General features: G+C 42.2%; 1 protein-coding gene across 5 annotated transcripts in view; it reads left to right on the top strand.

Moving 5' to 3' along the window:
- The first annotated feature begins 1,116 nt into the window (after positions 1-1,116).
- esyt2a (extended synaptotagmin-like protein 2a) overlaps positions 1,117-21,063 on the top strand; it is a 63,074-nt gene continuing 43,127 nt past the window's right edge. For 4 of the 5 annotated variants that reach the window (XM_080861988.1, XM_080861987.1, XM_080861986.1 and 1 more), the window contains exons 1-2: positions 1,117-1,275; positions 2,496-2,881. In XM_080861988.1, the coding sequence (XP_080718114.1) occupies positions 1,257-1,275; positions 2,496-2,881 (405 nt within the window). In that variant the 5' untranslated portion in view covers positions 1,117-1,256. Of the gene's footprint in view, positions 1,299-2,495; positions 2,882-21,063 lie in introns of all 5 variants that reach the window. The other variant, XM_080861985.1, reaches the window with a different exon arrangement.

Below are 21,063 nucleotides of genomic sequence, written 5' to 3'. Positions count from 1 at the left end.
CTGGGCCATCTTCAGTAAGAAGGTCTCAAAGTAAAGTTGGAACAGTGTTCCTTTTTTCAAGCTATTTGTGTGTGCCTACAGACACTAATAAAATAGAAACCGTTTCTAAGTGGATTTGAGTTCCTTCTTTGGCTCTGCAAGCTACTATTGCTGTTTTGTTGAAAGATTTGCCTAGTTGGCTGCTCCTTTGCATTGCTTAATAGCTGAGCTGACTGGTACTAAGTCTAGGAAACTCAAGAAGGGTTTTGTCTGCAGTATGTTGGGGGAGATTAAGCACTTTTGGTGAGGTTTCCTCTTATGCATTTGAGGGTAAACACCGGAATATGAGCATAAAACCCCATTTAAGTTGCAGCGAGAACTGCAGTGCGAATCTCGGGTATCTGGTAGCACCCCTTGGGCACTCCTCCCTGGCCTCTCCGAGTTGCCTGTCTTTAACTGCATTAATCAATTAATTTTGTTGTTTTTAAGCAATATCTGGTGTTTTAATTAAATGTCTTGTAGTCTGCTACTTAATTTTCAGTTATTTTTGTTTAATGAGTGATTGCCGCGCCTCTGTCTTTGTCAATAACAAACCTGTGTGCCTTCGCAAAAACTTTTGCACTAGTTAATATTTCCTGGGGTGAATCCCACCCCCAGGTGGCGTTGTCGGCACCTTTTAGTTGCCTTTTCAGTTTTCTCCTCCTTGCAGCCACGTAACGTTATACCTGATGGTTTAATAGATGAGTTGGACTTAGACCGGGGAGGAAATGCCAAGGAGGGCTTTAAATCTAGATTAGGCATGTGACACTTTAATAGTCACTATTTTATACAATCACTTTTCTCTATATATACAATGATAAACCAGCGTTGAACTGACAAAAAAATCGCATCACTTTATCTGTGAGCACTGTATTTATAAAAATAGAGAAAGTAAAATGGTCAGTTCAACATGCTAAACTAAATCTGTTTTAAATTTTATTTTCTAAACTTGAATCTTATCATTTAAAACTAGTTTTCTTTCGATGTCTGTGGTGGATTTTCCGCCACCGGGTGGCACCCGTGTCTGCTGCTGTGCTGTGCAGTTTGAAGCTCCCTCCCTGAAGGAGGCTGACCTCTTTCCCGCGATGACAGTTTCCTGCAGGCTTGCTGAGGCGGACTGCTCGCCCTCATAGTAGGATGTGCTGACGGGGAGCAGGGTTAGAAAGAGTTGAGCTGCTCGGCATGCAGTGGACGAAGCTGACAAAGTGATTATTAGTTCATTTTTCAAGGAGAAGCGAATGTCGCAGGTGGATACCGGTGAGTGTGACGCTTCCTTGGCGGTAAGGGAAGAAAAAGAAGTTGTTTTTCGGTTGGTGTTTGATGCACGTATTACTGGTAGGTGAAGTCCTAGCCCTAATACGTGTCACTCTGGGGCGTCAGACTCCATCTAAGAAATGAGGATTTAAGACTTGCACTTTTTAACAGTCAAGTTATGTGCGTTTTTATGAATCGTGTAACTACACTCTGATTTAATCATTGATGCTCTTTTATTCGGCTCGCATATAGCCACATAAAATAACACATTTAGCAGTAAAGAGTGTACTTTAATGACGCCTTCACACTTGTCGGTGCTAGCCACTGCACTGTGTTTTGGCAGCGCAAGGCTGAAGCGAGGACGGGTGAGGCACTTTTCAAAGTTGAAGTACTCTCGTAGAAATGCGAGGGGATGCAATGAATATATGCCGAATTAAAGAGTGACTCTAATTGTTTTGCCACAGGTAATGAATTCGTTTCTATCTAAAGCGTACTCTCCCCCTGTTCCTCAGAGACAAAAAAATGGCATTTTTGTAAGGGAGTTTTGTGCAAGAGAAAAAGATAAATGACAGCTTAGCCTGTAGTCTGTATTGATTTACACTGCAGGCCAAGAAGAAGATTTTCTTGTCTTGTACAGATTTGTTTAACGGGGATTAGTTTGCAGCTTTAATGTATTTTTCTGTCATTTGCATCCAGGCTACTACAGCCTGCTTGTTGAAGGGGAATTAAGACAACATGGATCCTCTGGAGAAGGCCTATTACTACTAAATTGGGCATTTTTATATATATACCAGCGCTTTACATCAAAATAAATGTTACTCTTTTTATACTTGGTCCGAAAACCTTCTAGTGTTTACTTTTGAACATAGAAATCGTGGTTGTTATTACTGGATTCTTTTCTTTCTCATCCAGTTCTAAATACTAAAGTCAATTCTTAATTAAAAGAGATGACTACATAGCAATCTTGGTGTTCATTTGAGGGAATCATTTCTCAGTTTCATGTAACACTGTCAAGCTTAAAGTTGTTTTATTCCTTTGGGCATAACTGTGTCTCCATTCATCTCTTATAATTTGGTTTATGGAGATGGAAATCTTGCAGCCACAAGGCCTTTTCTTTGTAGTATTGTAGTAAAAAAAAAAAAACAGTTGGAGCTTTGTCTGCTTCTGCCTCTGTAGCGTGTGAATAAGCACTAACATTTTCTTGTAATTTACTGTTTTTCCAGAGGGGAAAATGAGTAACAAGATGGACGGTCCAGCGGGAGAGGGTGCCAAAGCCAATGGGCCCATTGCGGCACCTAACACCCCCACAAGTACAATGGGCCCCCCTCTGTCCCCAGAAGAGCTGGCCGAAGAGCAGCAATCATCCCTGACAGATGTCACTCAAATGTGGATTAACTTTGCCAAGACTTTTGCCCTAATATTTCCTATCTACGTCTTGGGATATTTTGAATTCAGCTTTAGCTGGGTTCTGATTGGACTTGCAATGCTTTTCTACTGGAGGAAGAACTATGGCAACGGGGACTACAGGATAAACCGTGCCTTAGCGTTCCTGCAGCAGGAGGAGAAAGCGGTGAAGCAAAGTGTGCCAACCACAGAGCTGCCACCATGGGTATGTACCGCAGTGTTGTTGTAGTCCGTATATTATCACAGTCTTGTTATGGTTTATTTGCTTTCCTATTCTCTCAGGAGTTCTCACAGTCAACATCAAATATAGGATGTCTGCCAAGATGGCTGACATGGATGACTAATTTCCCTGCAGCTCTGCCCACTGATTTTTTGTTTTGTTTTGTGTTCTTTTTGCTTCTTTACTCAAAATACTTGACAGACATCCCAGCTCACATGCTTGTGTGTCCAGTCAAATTAAAGGATCAGACAAACGCCCTGTAATTTCCATGTTTGGGATATTTTCTGAAGTCTTGCGTGCAAGATGATACAACGGTATTGGCATTTGTTTTTCTCATAGGAAAGACTGCTGCAGTTTATTGCAGATTGGTTGACCAGAAGTTTAAGCCATAAAGTTTAATTTAATTTCCCTTAAATTCCTGAGCATCAATAATAAAATGCATAAAAGTTGCAAATAGCATAGATTTTATTGGCTGAATCTCTGCTAGGTCTTCATGAAGGCATCACTTTTTTGCTGTCTCCTGTGTCCTGCACATCACCTACATATAGGGCAGGTTGTGCACACATTGTCTGTTTTTGCTGTTTGTTGCATCACCTTCCAGGAGGTATTTCTCAGATTGTCCATGGAATGATCAAAATGGCATCCAGACTGCAGCATGTCTGACATTTGAAACCCTGACTGGGCAAAACAAATTTTGTTGCTTGTTAATGTTGGCCTCATAAATAGCCCCTGGAAAGGTCACATTCTGCCTTTTTGTTGACGGTCCACATCATCAGTCCTAGGATTTAGTCAGCATTAGGCTCATTTCAGTGTTTTTAAATGGCCAAAGAAGTTGGAGATGTCAGTCAATTAATCTCCTACGTGTGACTTCACAACCCAGTGTGCCCCTGAAGCTTTTTAGGAGAGTCATCAAACCTGTTCTATTTTTCAATTTCTCTCTTCATTCCTGAGATGTTTGGTGTATTTGTCTGTTACGAAATTAGTGTATAAAAGCAGGAGGCAGACTGACTGCACATCTTTAACACAGCTGTCATTCTCTCCATTTACTTGATCTTTGCTTATAAAATGTGACATTACTATTTCCCATTATACCAGGAATGGAGATTAGTGTTGGGCATGTGCACACAGGTTCCAATGAGAACTGAGAAACGATGTGAACTCTGCAAATTTGTTCGTTTGGCCCGAGGTGGCAGATAATCCTTAAGAGCACAGTGTTCTCCCATGATGCTTTTTCTTTCGTTTCTCATTATCAAACTTAACGAAATCCATAAAAAAAACGTAATATCACAGTCTGTAATTTCCTTTACTGCAGAAGGTCACATGAAAGCATCGTTTTATGTGGTCATAATGTTGAGAGAATATCATTTTTGTTTTCGTTGATTGTCTAGTTTGTCAATGTTCTTTCTGACGTCTAGTATTCTTTTGGGTTAAAAATGTCATAATGTACTTCACTTCAATTCTGTTTTTATTATATAGAGCCAGAATAAAATCCTGATAAAACCAAAATATTAGATGGGCAACAATCTGATGAGACCCTGTGAGCAAGAATTTGGCGATGATGGAGAGGAAGAACTTCTCTTTAACAGGAAATACTCTGTGGTAGGACTAGGCTCAAGGAGGAGGAAAGCTTTTTGTAACTACTCGTTGGTGAGATGTTGGGAAAACAATGACAGAAAAGCGACTGATTTTTCTAAGAAAAAAATCAATGGCCTGATTAGCATATTGAGCACCTTGGTGTGTGTCTTTGAATCCTGATGAGGACTTGATAGATCTCTGCACTGCATGCTCATCCTGTAGTGACTAATCAATCCTTCTTTTTGACTTTCCCCCGTTTTGACTGGGGGAAATGATTAAGAAAAAAGTGTCATGCTGACCATTAAATGAAACCATAAACTTATTAGAAATGTGATTACTGAGGTCATCGATCAACTGAGCCAAATTCATGCCTTCCCATAGACCTCTGTACAATTAGACTTGTGCAACCAGAGGAGTCAACGCCTGCTGGCCATGAGAATTCATATTAAGGGACTTTTTACATTAGCTTCATTTTTCAGATACAAAAGCTCTGGCCATCTTGTGTCCAAAGTTTATGCTAGCAGACCGTGGCTGACTTACCTAGCATGGGCTCAAGGATCGCTTGTTAGCTCAGAAAGTAGTAGCAGTAGTTACAATATTACGTTCACTATTAATAGTTCTACATGAAGATAAGCTCCACTCTTGTCTGTGTTCAGCCTTCCTTTCTCCTTTAATACAACAAAAAGAAATGAGGCGCATCCTTCTTTGTGTGTTAAAGTACGAAGCAGGTACAAAAATAACACAAAGGAATTGTCCAATAAATACTAAAGCATTTATCCAATTCTTCAACCCTGTTTTGTTTATAATAAGAGATTAACAGATAGCTGTCACTTATTGTTAACAGTAACAAACGGTCACACTGTATACCTGTGTTTTTCCACACTTGCAAACTGCACAATTCATCAGCCATCCTTTCCAAGGCTTCTGTGATTTGAAACCCGCTGACACTGTAGTGAAGAGGCTTCTGTTTTTCTGTCACATTTACTATTATCGATGATGATGCCAGAGTAGGAACTGTAAGAGGCTGAGTCGATGGCAGGATGCCAGGCAGACCCAAACACGGCCCCCCTCCCGTCACAGAGCAATCCATCAACACAGCCATTGTCACACAAAAATGATGCCCGGCAATAACAATAGGTGAAAAATAAAAGCTTACCTGCACGCAGAAAGATCAGTGGATTAGAGCAGCTGTGTGGAAACCGCATGTTTTCTCTGTGTGACACTGTGGAACCTTTAAGTAACTTTGTGTTTAAGAAGAAAATGTGAAACCAGTGAAAGGATGTTAAAGTATTTACACGTCCCAGTGATAATCGGCATCAGTGGGACATAATCAGCTGTGAACTTTGACCTCTGAAACAGACACGGTCTGTCACTGCCTGTCATACAAGACAGTTTATCTACGTCACCTATGTCACATTAACCTCCAAACTAAATGATTAGGAGCTCACTGTGAGTCCTGAGACGACATAGAGGAAAAAAGTGAAACAGTTTTCTTAGGTTGTTCTTTTCTCAAAGGACAACATTAAATCTTCAGGCTGCATTATTTAAGCAGCAGACCAAAATCTGGGCATGTAAGAAACTAGAAACATGGGTTGTTTCTTTTTGAGTTGATCAATTGTTAATTTGTTCAAGTATTTCTGTCAGACAGGAAGAAAGTCCTGCATCAGCCCAAGCTTATCGTAGCATAAATAAGTGATAATTCAGGGTGACTTGGTTCAGCCTCAACTATAAACTTCATCAAAAAGTTTCAAACCTATTCTTAAAAAATCTAAAGGGTGTCTGTCTCTCAAATCCAAACTGGGAGTTGGTTCCAAAGAGGAACTGATAACTGGTAACTGAAGGCTCTGCCTCGCATGCTTTGAAAGCAAAGTGTCAGAAAGGCACACGGGAGCAAAGATAACGTGAACTCTTGGTTATTTAAGTAGGGCTGCAACTAGAGATTATTTAGTTAGTACATCGAATGACCTTCTCAAAGCTGAAGTTGATATATTCACATTGCTTATTTTGTCTAACCAAAACAACAAAACATGGATATTGGAAAAATGTATCAAATCTTCACATTTAAGAAGTCTGAGTGTTCTTGGTTAATCGTTGTTTTTATAAAAGCAGCAAACCTGAACTTCAGTAGTGAATTAATTTAATAGTCAGTGAAATAGCTGTGATCATCTGTGAAGTATAGATTTTGTTGGAGCTACTTGTCTACTATTTCTCACCCTCCTAGGAAATATGCCTGGAATGAGGCTTGATAGGCAGTATGGGCACCAGCTCATAGTTAGCAGGCCAAGAATGCCGGAGGATAATGCTACAGTTTTATCTTTCTGAAGACAAACCAACACCGTTCACCTTGTTCTCTCAGCATTGTTGGACACAAAAAGATGTATCTGTTGTATCAGGGCTTTTGGAGTTTACAGCAGAATTTAACTCAGTCAAGACTCTGAGTGAGACTGGATTTTAAGAAGCAAAAGTTAAGAAGAAAATTCAAGATAAATAAAAATCAGGGTTTATGATTATGTACTTCCAGTACAGTGAACCTACTCTTTCAACTTCCTCTGACAACTGCACTCGACTCCTATGAGGATGTGTACAGTTTACATGTGTTATAAGCATTACCAGCTATTTTAAACAAATACTCACCCTTTTATATTCTGTTGTGCAATATTAAATAACTCCCAGCGCATAGAATAAACTTTGATTCAATGCAAAATACTCTCATAACAAACTAAGTTATTAAACTTACATCAGAGTTTGTAAATTGATCAAATAACAGGATATAAACCTATTTCATTTGAGGCTGTTGTTTTGCGACTGGCTCTGAGTTCTAACTAGTTTTAACTCAGGCCACTTTACCTTTTTTTTTTAGTTTCTTTAAGATGTCAATGTCCAGCTGGGTGACGTTGATTAAATTGTCTGATTAGATTTTTGGGGATTTTTTTGTCCTCCTTCCTTATCATCCACTGTGAATGTAAACAATGGCAGAAAGTGATACGACAGTACTAGACTGATGCAACAATACTATCATGTGTGCTTTTGAAAGACACCACATACAGTTTTTTGTGCATTCTTAGTACTCCATTGTCCTGTAATCTCTTCATCCACATAAGCTGGAAAATCAGATGTTTTGTTCTTCTGATGCTTATCTTTGCTCTGCTTTTCACAGTCTGCAGCCTCTAAAGCTTTGAATGTGATTACTGAATGTTAAAAGGCAAGATAATTTTATTTATTTGTTTTTTCCTGGACAGCATCATTCAGAAATCATTCAGCAAAATTACTTCAACATGATCCTGCCACCAGGCCTAAAATACTGTTTATTATTTAGCAGCCAGTTTATGGTCTTTAATCACATGACAATCAAAAGGGGTTGACCTCAAACACAGACATCAAAAGTTCAGACTACTGCTGGCTGCTTTTAAGATGAGCGCGGTGATCAAAGGAGAAGTTTGAAATGCCTGTCGCTACAGCAAAGAAATTAGGTCAGGGTGGTAAACCGACAGGCTGCAGGTTTAGGACAGGCGAACCAAATTCCTGTGGAGATAAAGACAGAGCTGATCTTTGAGTGTCCGACTCGGACCTTTGCTTACCAAGCTGATAATGTGCATTATGTGTTTTAAATTGAATCATGCTTTCCTCTGATTGGCTGACTGCCATAATTGATTAAGTATTTAAGATAACCAAAAAAAAACTTTTTTTTTTCAAGCCAACATGCAAAACAGTTGATGATTCCATAATTTCATGTGTGGCAGTTTTACACTCTTAACTTGATATTTATGACTTAATCCCACTATTTCACCCTGGTATTTGTTTCCTGATATTTTACAGTATAAACCATGAACCAGGAAAATAAGTCTAGAAATAATAGTTGGTGGAGTCACTGTTTATGTGATGGAAAAACAGCAGGGATAATAGCAAGTGACGTTTCTGTGTTTAACCATATTAAAAATATCCCCCTGTGTTTGACAGCACACATAGCAAAGAGTAGGAAAGCCAACTGTGTGTAACTAAGTGTAAAGAGCAGTCTGAGTGTTTGACAGCGAAGAGTTGAGTTTTGCACTCCTGATTTGATTGATTTATTACATTTAAGTTGACCAACGTGAACAGCAGCGGGGCAAAGGTGAAGCCTGTAGGAATCAAAACACACAAATGAAATCCAGCAGGTGGGGTTGTTACTGAGTGCTGAATAAAAGCTCATGTGTCCATTTTCCATGAGAACATCAAGTAGATAATTTGTGTCATCTTCTGGTGTTTCAATCCACATACCAGCAGTAATGTGGAGTCGTGGACGGGGAACAGAGGCTTCAGAAAATGACTGAGCTGAAAAGAGATGTGCACTTAGAGAAAATTATTACTTTTCTTTTTTCAGGCAAAAGTCATAAACTGATGTAGCTGTAGAAGCAAATACATCTGTGCAGCCAGTTTCATGGCAAAAGAGGGTATTTTATGATGCACACCCTAGTGAAGGTAAACCACATGATCAAAGATCATTTAAGTCTTTGTGTGAAGCTGTTAAATTATCAGAGTCATGACCAATTGAAGCCAGAGAAGAGGAGCAAAGAGAGACGGTGAACAACTACAAGAACTGGCGAGAACAGGCACAAGTTATTGATGTGAAATGGTGGCGTGTACATGACTGGGAGTGAAAAAGAGGGGCGTGCAGGACAAATGTTGAGTGTGCCATCCAGCAAACTGAGCCTGCAACTAAAACACGGTTCCACGCTCACCAGTTTTAAGCTTATTCTTAAAAGCAGAGAGAGCGTGTCTGTGTCCTGAATCCAAACTGTGAGCTGGATCCAAGGAAGAGACGTCGGACAGCGGAAAGAAACCACAAGTCAACCTTCACTCTTTGTAAAACACGGTGCTTGGTCTTCAAGAAGCGATGGAACCTGGCAATTCAGGACTTTGTATGTGAAGAGAAAGATTGTAAATGTAATTAACAGAGAGCCAGAGACGAGAAGCTGATATGACACGTATATTAGGGCTGGGCCATATTATCCGGTTGTTCAGTGATGACGCGACGAATCCTACTTCCGGGTCTAAAGTAGTCTGCGTTTAATATGGCTTTTGTGTTATTAACATGTTTAATGTTATGTATTTTCTTCTATTTGATCTCAAAAAGCTCCTAAAACAGTCAGCGACCACTGTTGACCTCCCTCGGCTTTTATTACCGCTAATCATTTATTTAAGCTCAGTTTTTAAAACCTTAGGATGTAACTACAGCCCAGCCCATGCAGCAGTATATGAATGACTAACCTCGTATTGTGGATGGATTATCTCAGTTGTTCTCCTGGCTGAAGTTTGGTCCTTTTACAGCATCCTGCCATGCGATTACATTTGTTCCTGACCACTGAGAACACTCACATTAACTTTCATCGAGTGGAAAAAAAGTTAGCTTGTTTATATTATGCTAACATAGCTGTGTCGCTAGCGGTCACGTAGCACATCATTATATACCAGCTAGCCCAACTTCAGTAACCCTACAAACGTCACTGCTGTTTAGTTTTCTGTCTTCATTTATGCTGGAAGTGATAGCAGAGCTGTACGTTTTAATTTGTTTCCAAAACCCCGCAGTCAGGACATGCTATATTGTATTTAGATAGAAGCTAGCGAGCTAACTCCCTGCTAACTTCTAACTCCGTTAAATGTCATAAATTCCGTTTTCATGGATGCCTGGATGTTAAACTCAATTGTTACACCTGGTAGAGCAGAACGCTGATCATTTTATTAAAGATGAAAGACTTTAGACAGTTTTTCAACTCTCAGTAATGCCATAGTGATCGTTTGATATATGGACCTGCAGCGGAGTTTAGACCCAGACACGGCTAGTGACGTCAGACTGAACAACCGGATACCGTTCACGGTAATACCGGTATAATGTTAGGCAACGATAGGAAAATGAAATATCGCGATAGAATGGGAGTAAAACGCGCATGCGCAGTGCCTTTGTTTTCATACGCACACGGCCGATTGTTGAGTGAAACAGATGAACCAGAATTGGTTTGTAAAAATGGTGCAACTTCAGTGATGTGGAACTGGTTTGGTGTTTGTCCGTCAGATACACAACAAAGCACATTTTTTTGCAGAACATGCAAGCGGCCGTTGTTATTGTCATATTTGTCGGACTAAGATGCTCTTAAATCTGGGAGTAATCTGGGTCCTAAACTCCGTATGCTTCAGGTCAAACAACACTGCAGCATCACTTAGAGTTAAAAACTGTCTAAATTATTTCATCTTTAATAAAACGATCAGCATTGCTGCTTTACCAGGTGTAACTATAAAGTTTAACTTCCAGGCATCCATGAAAACAAAAGTTATTACATTTAACGGAGTTAGAAGTTAGCAGGAAGCTAGCGGAAGTTAGCTCGCTAGTTTCGCTAGTTACCTAAGCATGATATAGCACGTTCTGACGGAGAGATTTCTGAAAAAAATCAAACGTACAGCTCTGCTATCACTTCCAACATAAATGAAGACAGGAAACTAAACAGCAGTGACGTTTGTAGGGTTACTGAAGTTGGGCTAGCTGGTATATAATGATGTGCTACGTGATCGCTAGCGACACAGCTATGTTAGCATAACATAAACAGTGAAGCTGGAGGACGAACACTAACACTTTTCCACTTAAAAAAGTTAACGTGAAGGTTCTTCATGGTTAGAGACAAATGCAATCGCATGGCAGGATACTGTAAACGGACCAAACTTCAGTCAGGAGAACAACTGAGATAATCCATCCACAATACGAGGTTAGTTATTAATATACTGCAACAACATGGGAACAGAGCAGCTGCCAGAGAATTCAACATTAATGAATCAATGGTACAGAAGTGGAGGAAGCAAGAAGAATGAGTTTAATAAAGTTTGATTTATCTGACTGCTTTGTTTCGCTTAATGTGCCTTATAATCCCGTGCACCTTATGGTCCGAAAAATGCGTACTGCACACTGCAGTTTAATGTTGCAAAGCACCTCTTTTTTAACTTCAGTGGATATTATACATGGTTATGCTCAGGATATGTCAGCCCATTTCTACTGGAAATGCCTTTTGGTTAAACTTTCAGCAAGGAATTTGCATTTGCACTGTTACATTTTTATAAAGCTTTAATGTACATAAAAACCAGCTTCTTGTTTAAGTGAAAATAAATGGAAGGTTGTCTTTTTGCGCTAGTAATGTTGTGGAGTTGTATTTTGTCTCGCATCAATTATATCGTCGGTTATATCGTTATCGCAAATTTTCAAATATATATCGTGATAAATATTTTTGGCCATATTGCCCTGCTCTAACGTATATGATCTCTTTTTCGAGTCTATGCTTTTGTTTTGTAAAGCAACCTACGCTACTATCAACTGGAAGCTTGTGAAACAGGTTGTTATGAGATGGCTGTGGAGTTGCTTACATGTCAGACTGTAATGAGAGGGAATTCGTTTGCATGACTAATGGTATGATTTTTATATACTGTGCAGTACTCTGGTTATATTTGGCTTTTTTTATGGAGGTTGGAACCATGCTCATGATTTGTGGTTGGGTTTGAGTCAGACGAATTTGGCTGTGTTGGGTAATTCCTGGGTGGGACCATGAGTATGAACGTTGTGGAAAATTTCAGCCAAACATCTTCTCTTCTTAGTCCAATGTTCCAGTGACCTGGTTTAATGCAGCCCGACTGCATTCTGCCTTTCAAAACACAGACATAGGAAGTTGCTGCATTTGCAGTGTAACTGTTTCCCTCCGTGTCCCAGTGGCTTTCTTCTCCTCCTCCTCCCTCTCTTCATCTGTGTGTGCTCATATGACATGGGATGGGTAGTGTGTAAGCCGTGAGACCAGTTTTCCCGTGATTCACTCGCGTACGTCAGTTTGAAGAGGAAAAAGAACTCCACGGGACTCCGATGTGAAAAGATGTAACAAAAAATTTATTCCACAGTTTTTGCATCTTACAGGAGTGGTCAGGTTTAACTTGTCCTCAACAAAATAACCTACTACGGTAGGAAAACCGTGTGGCTCTGTTCTACCCTGCTGCCCCGTATATCTTATGCCGTGTTAACTCTTTTTCTCTCTCTCCCCCCTCCCGCACCGCATGCACTAATTTGCATACATCCGTGATGCCTGGATTTTACCATAAACACGAGTCTTTAAGGCACATGTATACATGGTACTACATAACCTAGTTCCACCATAAACATGCATCTATTTCCTAAAATTATTAATTACACAAACAAGCTTAACAACAGCGAAATATAAATACTAAACATATGAACTATCTTAACTTGGCTCCCACATACCGGCCCCTAATTGTGACTCTATTACACAATTACCAAATTACACTTGTGGAGCCAAAGTACACAAACTTCCTTCAGTCTCTGCAGTTGATTACTTCAGTCCGATTCCTGCAGAAGGCAAATCTTCGTAATGGGCCTGTCCAGTACACTCGTCTTGGTTTTGATCCTAACCTGCCGCACCATTCCTGCCTTGTCTGAGATAGCATGGATTACTTTCCCTGTAATCCAAGAGTTGCGTGGGGCTGTATCGTCAACAATAAGCACAATGTCTCCAACCAAAAAGTTGCGAGATGGACGGGTCCACCTTTGCCTCTCTTGAAGTTGTGGTAAATATTCCCTTGCCCATCGTTTCCAGAATATTTCCGACATGTATTGCACTTGCCTCCATCTTCTTCTTGCGTAGAGATCTTGCCTGTCGAACAATCCGGGAGGAAGAGATGGTTTGTTCCTGAGCAGCAACAGGTGATTGGGAGTGAGTACTTCCAGATCATTTGGATCACTGGACGCTTTGGTTATTGGCCGACTGTTAATAATGGCCTCCGCCTCACACAGAAGTGTATGCAGGCTCTCTTCATCCAGTGTCTGCAGCCTCAAGGTAACGTTTAGGATTTTCTTCACTGACTTGATCAATCTCTCCCAGACCCCTCCATGATGGGGTCCTGAGGGAGGGTTGAACATCCACTGAATGCCTTGTTGTTTTAGGTGGTCTTCAATTTTGGACACATTCCATTCAGCAATGGCTCTTTTAAGTTCACGCTCTGCACCAATGAAGTTAGTTCCATTGTCAGAACGAAGGGTCTTTATCTGGCCTCGTCTAGCTATGAAGCGACGGAGAGCATGAATGAAGGAATCTGTGTCCAGCGAGGCTGCCATCTCCAAGTGTATTGCACGAGTAGTTAGGCAGGTGAAAATGACTCCATACCTCTTCACCGTACTTCGACCACGTTTGATCTCGAACGGACCAAAGTAGTCCACTCCGCAGTTAGTAAATGGAGGGTCATCTGGCAGAACTCTGTCTCGGGGTAGGTCGGCCATTTGCTGCTGTCCTGCAACTCCATGCTCACGCCGACAGGCAATACACCTAGCGAGTATTTTTCGTACTGCAGAGTTGGCACCGGGTACCCAAAACTTTGTTCTCAACTTGGAGATAACATGATTGCGACCACTATGAGCCAAGTTCTCATGTATTTCTCTGAGGATAAGCTTCGTGACGTGAAGATCCTTGCTCAGGATTGCTGGCCGCTTAGCCTCCTCGGGTAGTGCTGCTCTGCTGAGTCGCCCTCCGACCCTAAGGATGCCTTGTTCAAGTACTGGACTCAGTTTGAAAAGACTACTAGTCCTCTTCACCCCCTGACCTTTAGAAAGTGCGCTGATCTCCTTAGGAAATGTCTTTCTCTGACAGTAGCGAATGATTGCTTCTTCAGCCTTCGCAAGGTTCTCTACCGTTAGCTTGTTGGTGTCCCCTTGAAACAGGCTGTCCTTGAAACCTTCCATATCCCTCTCGAGTTCAGGTTGTGTTTTAACAGCACACAACTCCTTCCTTTTGCGACACAATTGCAGCAGAATGCTCTTGACTTTAAGCATCCATGCCACTGCCCTTTTAAGTTTAAACCAGGATGAGAAGTAGTGCAGGAACTCCAGCACTACATCTTCACATTCCTTGATTGTACTAGCACACACCAGGTTACCCTTTACCTCTGGGTCATCTGTAGTCAGGCCTTCAACTGGGTGCACCTCTTCTGGCCACTCTTCCATGGGTTTGGTGAGAAAATCCGGCCCCTGTAACCATGTGTGGGATTGCATGAAGCTCTCTGCTCGGAGCCCCCTTGATGCAAAGTCGGCAGGATTCAGTGAGGTGTTGATATACCTCCATTGCTCTGGACTGGAGCATTTCAAGATTGCATCCACACGGTTAGCAACAAAGGTACGGAATCTACTTGTTTGATTGCTGATATACTTGAGTACCGTGGTACTATCTGACCAAAATACAGATGGTTGGAGCGGAAGCTGCAATTCAGACGTCAGAACCCTGTCTATGCGTGCTGCCATGGTTGCTGCGGTAAGTTCCATGCGGGGAACTGTAATGGGCTTAAGTGGGGCCACTCTTGCCTTTCCCAACATGAATGCGCAGTGGACTTCGTTACGGCTGTTCCTCTGTAGCAAGTAGCTTACTGTACCGTAGCCCTCTTCACTGGCATCAGCAAAGTGTTGCAGCTGATTGTATACTGACTCTCCAAAGCCCACAGGTTTAAAACATCTTGGAACACTTATGTTCCCTAGCTGGCGGAGCTGGGTCTTCCACTTGTGCCACTTGTGAGCTAGGTCTGCAGGTATGATGACATCCCAGCCAATCTTTCTCCTGCAAAGCTCTTGCAGAATCTTCTTTGCTTGAAGCGTGACTGGTGACAAGATACCCAGTGGGTCGTAGACAGAACTCACAGTGGACAGAAGGTTCCTCCGAGTGGATGCCTTGTCTGGCATTACAATCTTGAACCTGAAGCTGTCAGATTGAATACACCATTGGACTCCCAGCGCTCTCTCAATGGGGAGTGTGTCCTGATCCAGATCGAGATCTTTAACCTCCGATGCCCTTTCTTCTTCTGGAATAGCAGACAGAACTGCTCTGCTATTGCTTATCCATTTTGTGAGCCTGAATCCACCCCTCTGACATACAGCTCTAAGAGTGTGGTATAACTGTATGGCTTCCTCTTCTGAGCTCACAGCCTTCAAACAGTCGTCCACATAGAAGTTGTGCAGGACTGTGTCAACCGCTTGGCTGTTGGCTGGATCTCGGTTGTCTTCAGCACATTTGCGCAGAGCAAAGCTGGCGCAGCTTGGTGACGAAGTTGCACCAAAAATGTGAACCACCATCTTGTACTCCACCATATTCTGAGTAATGTCACCAGATGTCCACCACAGGAACCGAAGAAGGTCAGAATCCTCATCAGGCACCTTTACTTGGTGGAACATTGCTTCCACATCTGCCATGATGACCACTTCCTCTTGTCTGAACCGGATAATTACCCCAAGAAGGGTACTGGTAAGATTTGGTCCTTGTAACAGCTGATCATTTAAGGTGGTGCCTTTGTACGATGCTCCACAGTCAAAGACCACTCGAAGCTTGTGTTTCTTGGGATGGTAAACTCCGTGGTGCGGTAGGTACCAAACCTTTCCATCGTCACGATCAAGGTCCTGTTCTGGCACTTTCACTGCGTAACCGTTGGTTATGACGTTACTCATGAAAGCAGAGTACTCTGCGTGGAATGAAGTATTCCTCTCCAACTTCCGCTTTAGGTGTAACGCACGTTGCTCAGCCACTTTGCGGTTGTTGGGCATCTTAATGCGCTTGTTCCGCAATGGCAGAGCGATGCTGTAGTGTCCGTCCACATTAGTAGCTGACTCTGTCGCTATCTCCAGAAACTGCAAATCCTCTCTTGACATTTCCTGTTTCTCGTTTCTTTCACGCTCAGGGAAGTCACTTTTAAACTGCTGGTCCCAGAGTTCATCCAGTTTGCTAACTGATATTCGGTTTGCTGCAACCTGAATCAGTCCGCATGGTGCCTTTTGTGAACTGCTTCCTTGGAGGGGTTCGCTGATGGTCCAACCGAGCCTTGTCTTCACAGCATATGGACCGCCATTCTCGCTGGCTATAACTTGCCAAGGTTCAACAGCTTTAGGTGCATTAGCCCCGATTAGCAGTCCAATCTTTGCTTCAATCCTAGGTATAGACACCTGCTGAAGGTAGGTCCACCTGTTCACGTAGTCTTGAGAAGGAGCATTGTCGGCAGAAGCAGGAATGTCACTGTGACTGTACATTTCTGGCAACTCAAAGAAGTCATTGCTGTCTAAGCTGCTTATTTCCAACCCAGACACAATGTGGCTACTGACGACCTTTTCCTCTCCCATTGTTTTCAGCAAAATCTTTGTCTTTCTGCCAGACAAGTTAAGCTCATGCATTAACTCTTCAGTACAAAAGCAGGCAGTACTGCCAGGGTCCAGAAAAGCATAAGTGTGTGTCACCTTTTGTCCTCTTTTAGGTTTCACTTGTACTGGAACTATTGCCAAAATGTGCTCTGTTTTCTCTGCAGCGTGAGCAGGTGCTTCCATTTCAACAAATCCATTCACGATTGACTCTGTTTGGTCTTCTCTTTCTAATGATTCCACTTCAGAAGCTACCCTTTTGCTTGTAGCACTGGGCTTAGTCTTCATGTGTAACACTGTGGGGTGCGGTTGTGCACAAACCTGACAACTTGCCTTTTCTTGGCACGAACCACTCATGTGTCCCTGTTTAAGACAGCTGAAGCATAGTCCTTTAGTTCGCATGAAGTCAATCTTTTCCTTATGAAGTGACTTCTTCATCCTCTTGCACTGTTCCATGGTGTGCTCTTCACCACGACAGAAAAGACAGGGTTTGGAAAATGCACACACCTGCTTCCCGCTGACCTTGTTCCTTTCTTTAGAGGGTACGTCCTGTGTAGTGGTGATAGTTGCAGCTGCAGTGAATCCTTTTCTGTTTCCACTTCTCCTTTGCAACCTCTCATCCACTTGCCCTCTAACTTGGACCTTTAATGTGCTGTCCTTTATATCACCGAACAATGGATGCAAAACTTCTTTGGCCTGCTTATTGACAAACTCCACCAGATCTGCAAATGTGACTCTGCGTTTTGCCTTGTCTAAGACCCCACAAGCATATGTTCTCCACCTTTCTCTCAGCTTGTACGGAAGCTTGGAAACGATAGCACGCATGTTGGCCGTGTTATCCAACTCCTCCATGTACTCCACATCCATCATTGCATTACGACATCCAGTAAGATAGAGGCCGAAAGCATGCAGAGCCTCTCCATCATCTGACTTGATGGTTGGCCAGTTAAGAGCCTTGTGAATGTATGCCACTGATATCTTGTAGGCATTTCCAAAGTGCTCTTCCAACAGTCTCTTAGCCGTTTGATATCCATGTGTAGGTTCCATATGAAGACAACTCCGTATCAATTCTCGTGGTTGCCCACTTGTGTATTGTTCCATGTAGTACAATCGATCCTTGTCGCTCTCTGTTCTGTCCTCCACACCATGTTCAAAAGCTCGCATGAACAGCCGATACTCTAATGGGTCCCCTTTAAACACAGATATGTTCTGCGGGGGCAACGTAGCTAACTTCTGTTGCTTAGTTAGCGCTTCGACCACATCCTGTAGAGCACTTGGTGTCTGCGATGGCTGGGAGGTAACAGTGTGTGTTTGCTGTGCGTTTTGGAGAATGTTCTTCTTCTGCGCTTGTCTTTCTCGTGTGGGGGATGGGCTATTTGACTGCTGTGAAGTAAATAAATCTCCAACCTTATGTGATGCCACGTAGGAGTTCATTCCATCCCGAGTGGATACGCGACTGGATGCCTTGGATGCACGACTTTCGTATTCCGATAAGATCTTGATCTTTGCCTCATTTGCTGCAAGAGCTATTTGTATTTCTAGCTCCTCCTTTTCAGCTTGGAGCTTAGCCTCCCTTTCCTCCAGCAAGCGTTTCTGTCTTAAAGACGATGCCTTAATCAATAAGGTAGCTCGCTCCACCTCTGCCTTCATGCGTGTGGACGACACCGATGACGAAGCGCAGGAGCCGCGTTCTGACAATGCCTTATCACTGCGTTTTGAGACAGATGCATTAGATATGCTGTCAGATGGATCCACATCTTCATTGCATTTTTCAGCCTCCACAGCGCGCATGGCCATCTTGTCAATCCAAGCCGAAGCTGTCTCAGCAAAAGCCTTAAAGGAATCAGCCTTAGGTTCAAACCAATTTTCCTGGTCTTTAGTTAAATCCTCCTCCGGCATTTGCCGGAGCACCTCTTTAACATTTGTGTTCAAACCACAAAACTCTCCAAACCGCTCATTAAAATCCTTCATTAACTGTGTTACTTCTGTTAGGCTGGTATCACATTCATTTTCCATCAGCTGGCGCACTTGTTTCACTGTGCCTGTTAATTTGGCTAGCTTGGCCTTCCGTAAATTGATAATACGTTGCAGCCTTTCCTCCATAGCTTTAGGTGTGATTTTCACCGCCCTAGCTTCCAATTCTGCTACTGTGTCTTCTTCTTCGTTGTTCATGCTATTAATTTCCCGAATAGCAACACCAAAATCCTTATTTTACCATCCAAAAATCATGCAGGTTGGCTACCACACAGTTCAGCATCCACCATGACTCAGCAATTTTTCCTCGTGAATTAGCTCCACTTACTCACGTTTGTTGTCGCTGCAGCAGCTCGGGTTTTTTCCTTCTTTAGTCGCGTCAATTACTCCACAACGAGCAGGTTTTCCTACAAAATGTGTAAGCCGTGAGACCAGTTTTCCCGTGATTCACTCGCGTACGTCAGTTTGAAGAGGAAAAAGAACTCCACGGGACTCCGATGTGAAAAGATGTAACAAAAAATTTATTCCACAGTTTTTGCATCTTACAGGAGTGGTCAGGTTTAACTTGTCCTCAACAAAATAACCTACTACGGTAGGAAAACCGTGTGGCTCTGTTCTACCCTGCTGCCCCGTATATCTTATGCCGTGTTAACTCTTTTTCTCTCTCTCCCCCCTCCCGCACCGCATGCACTAATTTGCATACATCCGTGATGCCTGGATTTTACCATAAACACGAGTCTTTAAGGCACATGTATACATGGTACTACATAACCTAGTTCCACCATAAACATGCATCTATTTCCTAAAATTATTAATTACACAAACAAGCTTAACAACAGCGAAATATAAATACTAAACATATGAACTATCTTAACTTGGCTCCCACAGGTAGGGATTCCCTGTTCTTTTGAAGTGCCAGAGGGTGGGGCTGTGCTCTGCAGCCCAGAACGAAAACAATGCGAAGGAACAGAAAGGCCTCGGCTGCTCTGCCCCGATTCAGGTGTCTATAAGGTTTTATTTAGTTGTGAAAAGAAACGTGAGGTGTTGTGCAAAAAGTGCGAGCGTTTATCTCAATCTGGGTGCGTTTGAATCTGCATATTTATTGCAGTCGTGAAGGAAATATTTACCCTACCACCCCTAATGATAAAAATGAATGCGTCGGCCTTGTTATTGTTATTCTTTTAAAATATAGTTGGAGTAGAGAGCAGCACTGTCCAGTGGATTGGCTCTCTATTTTTAAGAAATTAGAGAGCAATGTTGACTCGATACAGACACGCAAATGAATTAGACCTGATCAAAGCTGAGTTTCTGAAACCTGCAGTGAACATGGATACTTTTCCTGCTTTTAGATATTTAGACTCTTGTGATTTGCAAAAACACTTCCGCTTGTGTAGAAGTTTATCAGAAAACTGATCTTACTTACATTGACTTTATGGGCTAAATTGCTATATTCAGGTCAGGTACTAGTATCATTTGTAAATTATGGTCACTCTGAGAGTCAAAAAGGCGGATTATCCAGGACTATCCTGGCTAACAGTTAGGTAATCACTTGCTTACAGACAAAATTTAACAGCAACAAAAATTTCTGTGAAGCTGAGTGACATACAGGCAATATCGTGCGTTCGCCGCAACCCAAGTTAGGATATTGTTGATGACTACAGAGGGGCTGTTGCATGCTGTCCTACAGCATTAAAACTGAATGCATATATTCCTCATGATGGCCTGTTCTGCTCTCTCAGCCTAAATATAGCCGTCAGTGGAGCAACTGTCTCGTCACATCCACCTTTCGACATCTTCTGTCGTGTAAAGAGGACATGACTAAGCACATTTTCCTGTTTTGTTGTCACCTTATAGATGTGCAGAGTCACAGTCTTCCCACTTTTTATTCTTTTTTTTAAATTATATCCACTTTTTTTTTTTTTTTAAATTTCAGCCAGATGGACACAGAGCAAACGTTTAGAATTTTCTGCTGTAGAAGGATTTTTTAAAATATATTTTTTGTTTCATTTTTTCTATCATTTTTATTTGAATTTGTTACTCTTTTCCCACACCTCCCCCTGCTCTCTCTCACACAGACATGCTTTGTGTTTGGGGTGTGGCTGGGGAGGAGTGTCAGGATTTCCTAACAGCTGGTGCATAGTTGTGCTGTGAGTCTCTTCGCCCATGTCGCACATTTTGGCATGAACACGCACACACGTGACGGAAGGTGACGCTCCAGTCTTCTGCTAATCCTTTGTTGGTTTTACAGAAGACCTGCTGTACAAGGCGAAAGCCAAAAATGTTGCCCGACATCGGATCCATGTTTTTCTTGAGTATAGAGGGGCAGGGTGACAGGAAGCAGAACTGCAGATCAAGATGCGCAGGTCTGTGCTGGTGTGGGCGTATCGCTGCAGGCGTATGAAGCGCAATCCAGGAAGGCCTGTTTGAGAAATATATCCAT

This window comes from Rhamphochromis sp. 'chilingali' (genome assembly GCF_963969265.1).
Source record: "Rhamphochromis sp. 'chilingali' genome assembly, chromosome: 16".
NCBI classification, from domain to species: Eukaryota; Metazoa; Chordata; class Actinopteri; order Cichliformes; family Cichlidae; genus Rhamphochromis; species Rhamphochromis sp. 'chilingali'.
This window is presented reverse-complemented; position numbering and strand designations above follow the sequence as displayed.